Below are 4,928 nucleotides of genomic sequence, written 5' to 3' on the forward strand. Positions count from 1 at the left end.
TTCTTGATTTCGGAACGCGCCCGCCGCCGCTAAGGCCCTGAGCCGGATAACCAGGCTGACCGCGGTCTCCGGGCCGGCCGCGGACTTCGAGAAGAGTCCTCAGCCGTTGGCCCCCGCTGAGGCCTCCAGGGCAAAGCTGGGAACCTCGAGGGAGAGCACCAAGGCCCCACTGGGGGTTTACAAACGGCGTGTAGGTCCACACCAGCTTCGGATATTCAGCCGGAGCAGCGGAAGCCCAGGCTTCAGAGAGCTCTGCGGGCCGCTTGGGAAAGGGCGCGCGCGGAGCAAGGCTGCTGCGAAAGCTGAAAGCCGGATGGCTGGTCCTGTGGCGTCGACGGACGCCATCCATGGGGCCAGTGGGGCTCCCGGTAGGCAGCCCGAGCCGTGCGGCTCCCGAGCTGCGAAGGCTTCGAGGCAGCCGCTAGCAGGGGCTCAGACAGCCCCCCGCGCCAGGGAGTGCCCGGGGTGTGAGAGCCCAGTCAGGGACAGAGCTCTGCTGGTTCTTGTCTTTCAGGCCCAACAGACTGCTGCTGTGGTTCTGCGGTTGTGCAGGCCACGGACACCCCAGTGCTGAGCTCCAAGGCTTCCTGTCTCCAACAGGAGCACTACGCTCTTAATCACCCCGTGTCCCCACCAGGTGCAAGTGACTCCTGTACAGAGCCTGTGCACATCTTAAACATGCAGCAGGCTTACAGTGCACCTTCCCGCTGATAAGCTTAGATTCAAACTGCTGGCTTCTGTTCCTGCTCTGCCTTTCTTTGATGGCTGCCCTTCATTCAGCCCACCTGCATCTCTTTTCTCTTCTGGGCCTTGCTCCTCAGGAGGCCGCTCGGTGTTCTATGAGGCATATGCCCCCGTCTGCAAAGTGGGGGATTGCTGCCCTTACACTGGAGTCCTCCAGGCGGTGGAGGTTCCCGGACAATGGCAATGGAAGGGAAGAAGTTCCGTGGCGCTCCGCGGGGGCTGCACAGTGGGCAGCCCTGGGAGGCCACGTCCAGGAGGCCAGCAGAGGCCAGCAGGCTCGGCTCTGGTTCTGGGTAGCTGTTCTGAGATCAGCCTGCTGCATTTTCATCCTTCACCCTGGTAGCTGGGTGGCTGAAGGTGAAGAAGGCAAGACCCAGAGCTCCAGGTCTGATCACGTCCAGTCGGGGCAGATCCTATTGAGACAGTCACTGAGGGCCCAAGAGGCAGAGGAGCAAGCCCCAGAGCTTCGGGGAGCCCTCTGCAGTGACATCAGTGCTCCTCTGACCCCGTCCCTGAGCCACCCTTGCCCTTTTCTGCCTGGAGTCCAGCTGTCCCTCCCTCTGAATCCAAGATACCGAGAGCCCTCCCTCTCAGGCCTGCTGTGTGTACGGTGCCCCCTCCCAGTCTCCCTGGTCTTCCTGACCATTTAAAATGATTTGGTTTAACTTCCATTGAGTCCTCCTTCCTCAGGTCCTACCAGGTGGAACTACCCCAGAACCAAAATGTGTTGCCCAGGAATAGAAATCAGGGACTGAAGCATTTTCCCCACCTATGCTCCACCTGAATTATGAAAGAAGCCTGGTGCCTGGGCTGTCACTATGCACTGGCCTGAGGGCAGGCCCTACCTGACTCTCCCCGGCCTCAAAGGACACACTCATGAAGCGCAGCTGATTTCACGGCCTGGGTGGTCCCGGGAGGTCACCAACCACCTTCCAGCTGGGGGGGACCTTGCCCAACTTGTCCTCCACAGGCAGACAGGAACTCGTCAGACCCGGAACCCCAGAGCCCATCTCTCCAGTTCTATCCCCACCCCCCAAGCTGTGATCCCAACACTAAGTCCTGGGAAAGAAACTGCCTCTTGGTGCCAGCTCACTGGGCCTCCTGGGGGCCAGGCCCCCACTGGGGATGGGCCTGGGGCCAGGGAAGAGGCTGTGTGAATCAGTGGGGCATCTTTGTGGCGCTGCTTCTGCCATCCCAGAGGACTGTTAAGAAGAGATTTCATGGCGACGCTGCTGGGGGTCCTTGCCAGAGGGGGAGGGCGGGGTGATCAGGGTGACCTATTTTTCACCATGCCCCAGTCGTGGTAGAGCTCCATCAAGTTTCCTGAGTGAGGGCTAGCACGTCAGAGTGGGGCTGCTTGTTAATCGTGGGCCATGGGGGAGCCGTCAGAAACTCCTGGGGAGGGGAGGGGCAGACGATGACAAGAATGATGGGCTATGGCACTGTGCCCTGTTTCCACTGTCTCCTGCCTCTCCTTTTCCGAGCGTAGCCTGTCTCCTATCTCCTGCTCTCTAATGTTAGAGCTTAAGTCCTTGCCCAAACGTCAGTATTTTCAGAGGAATCTGACAATCCTTCTTGAAGCTTCTTTGCCCCTTCTTGCCTTTCATACCCCAGGGCAGGGGGATTTGACACTGTCCTGAGACTTGGGGTTCAGAGAATAAGGCCCAGCCAGATCAGCCAAAGGTGGTCTGAGCATCCCTGTCCCTATCCAGTCCTGGAGCAGAGGCATGGGCATGGGAGCCAAGGCCTGCAGAGTCAGGGTCAAGGAGGCCACCCCCTCTTCCCGCCCCTGTGCTAGGCCCTGCCATGGCATCCATCCTGGTACCTCCACACCCTCTGGGACGCGCCACCACAGAATACTTCCCCGAAATGAACCCCCCTCCGTCCCCAGCAGATCCACCCAGACCACAGAGCACATGGCTCCCCAGGGCCCCCTCCCCAGCTGGAGGCTCAGCAGGCAGGCCTCCGAATGCCAGGCTCCCTTGAAGGGTGGCTGCCAGGAGGACGGGAGGAAAAAGGAAGGGGGAGGCGGGGACTGAAGCGTCAACGTTCTTCCCCCTCCCTCTATTCCACCCACAAAACCCCCCGGTTCGGTTTCCATCCTCCTTTTTGTGTTTTGCATTGCAGCTGAGGAGAAGGCCTCCAAAGCTGCCAGCTTCCCCCAGCTGCCCTTGGACTGCCGAGGGGGCCCCCGAGACGGGCCCTCTAACTTGCCAGGCTCCCCAGGCCCCTGCCTGGCCAGCCTGCGTGTCCCTCTGTCCCCGGGACTCCCTGACTCCATGGAGTTGGCCAAGAACAAGAGCAAGAAGCGCCGTAACCGCACGACCTTCAGCACGTTCCAGCTGGAGGAGCTGGAGAAAGTCTTCCAGAAAACCCACTACCCCGATGTGTATGCCCGGGAGCAGCTGGCTCTGCGCACGGACCTCACCGAGGCCCGGGTACAGGTGAGGGCACCCCGGCCACAGGGCTCTCTGGCTGCCTCAACCATCCAGACCATAAGCCGGGCCACGGAGGGGCTGGGAGAGGTGGACGCTGGCACCACACAGAGTCGGCCTGCCCCCGTCGGCCCTCCTGGGCTCCCCTCCACGCCCTGCTCTGCTGTAGCCACAGGCTTGCGGCCCAAATTGAGGCTCCTGCATGGGATGGGGGTGACAGGCTCCTGGAGTCAAAAGACCTGTATGGGAGTCCTAACTCTGCCACTTCTAGCTGACCAGGTGACTTGGGGCATGTCACTGAATCTCTGTCTTGGTTTCCCAATTTAAGAAAAGGGAATGATAGTACCACCTACAGAAGGAGTATCTTTGAGGATCACAGATGTGTGCATTTTGGAAGACGTGAAATGCTAAAACACGAATCCGGGCTTCTCCCAAGGTAGCTGCCCAGAGTGGGGAGGGTCCCTGCCGGGGGGGGTCTCAGGATCAGTGATGCTTAAAGCCATTCTGAACCAGTGACCTCAGTCCTGCCAACTCCCAGACTGTGGTTGGGAGAGACTGTCCGGGAGCCCCTGCCCACAGCAAACTCTTCCCCAACAGAAATCAGGCCCCGGGGCGGAATGGGGCTGTTGCCAGCTTCACTAGGGTGGAGCTCAGCCTGTGTGGACGGGGTGGGAGGACGGAGGAATGCTGGGAAAGGAGGAAGGGAAGGGAATCCATGTCCAAGGCATGCTGGAAGTGAGCGAGAACATGAAGGTGGCAGACAGGAGGTGGGGATGGAAAAGGAGGCTTCGGTAAGAGTCCGGCCCAAGAGGAAGATGGTCACTGCTGCCTTGCTCTGAACCTGCTTGATATGCAGCAGGCTCCCTGATGCCAAATAAGAGGCACCGGGAGAAGGGTTGGGTCTGGGCCTCTTGGGAAAGGTGAGGAGGTGACCTCTAAGCAGCGGACAGTCCCTCTCCCGGCAGAGGAGACTCAGTAGGGGCAGAGCTCACGCTTATCACAGTCTGGGTGGGGCCCCTCCAGAGGCTCCAAGGGCACTGGGGCAGGGGCCAGCTCTGGCAGAATATGGGAACCAGCAGTCAGTCTATAAAGAGGCCAGCTGCGGCCTAGCAGAGAAGGCCCTACAGCTGGATTCAACATAGGATCAGAGGGAGTTGGGCTGTTTCCCCTTCTCTGCTGGGTCTTCCTGCTTCCATGTTCCTACCAGGTGGAACCCAAAACAGACTTCCAGAACTGTTCCCCAGGGCTCCTCAGGGCCTGGGGCCATCAGGGTAAGAGGGCCAGCATTCAAGGTAACCCCAGACCACATAAGCCATAGAAGTCCAAGTGTCACCTATCCAGACACCCCAGCAGGCCTTAGTGGGGGTGAGGGGACTCTGAATAGCTGCCCCGGTGCAACTGCTTTGGGGAAGCGGAGCACACTCCCCCCACTGCTCTTCTAGGCCTTTTCAACCCTAAAAACGTGGAGGCGTGGCCACAAGGCCCCCCGGACCTAGTCTAGAAGCTTCAGTGATGACTGAAGCCCAAGAGTAGGGATGCTTGGCAGACGCATGACACCACCCATAGACCTCACCCCGTTGGGAGGAATAAGGGGACCACACACGGGACAGTGCAGGGGGCAGGTTCAGTGTGAGGAGGGGAGAGCGGGGTGGTGACAGGGAAGAATTCCCAGAAAAGTGATCAGCAACTCCAGGCTCTTTCATCTCCTGCAGGGAAGGGAGAGTAGGGAAGGGAGAGCCGGTTGGGGGT

General features: G+C 59.8%; 1 protein-coding gene across 1 annotated transcript in view; it reads left to right on the forward strand.

Moving 5' to 3' along the window:
* The window catches only part of ALX3 (ALX homeobox 3), a 10,001-nt gene that overhangs the window by 2,684 nt on the left and 2,389 nt on the right, over positions 1 to 4,928 (forward strand). The window contains exon 2 of the mRNA XM_007449360.1: positions 2,872 to 3,188. Within this exon, the coding sequence (XP_007449422.1) occupies positions 2,872 to 3,188 (317 nt within the window). The remainder of the gene's footprint in view (positions 1 to 2,871; positions 3,189 to 4,928) is intronic.

This window comes from Lipotes vexillifer, unplaced genomic scaffold (genome assembly GCF_000442215.2).
Source record: "Lipotes vexillifer unplaced genomic scaffold, Lipotes_vexillifer_v1.1 scaffold393, whole genome shotgun sequence".
NCBI lineage: Eukaryota > Metazoa > Chordata > Mammalia > Artiodactyla > Lipotidae > Lipotes > Lipotes vexillifer.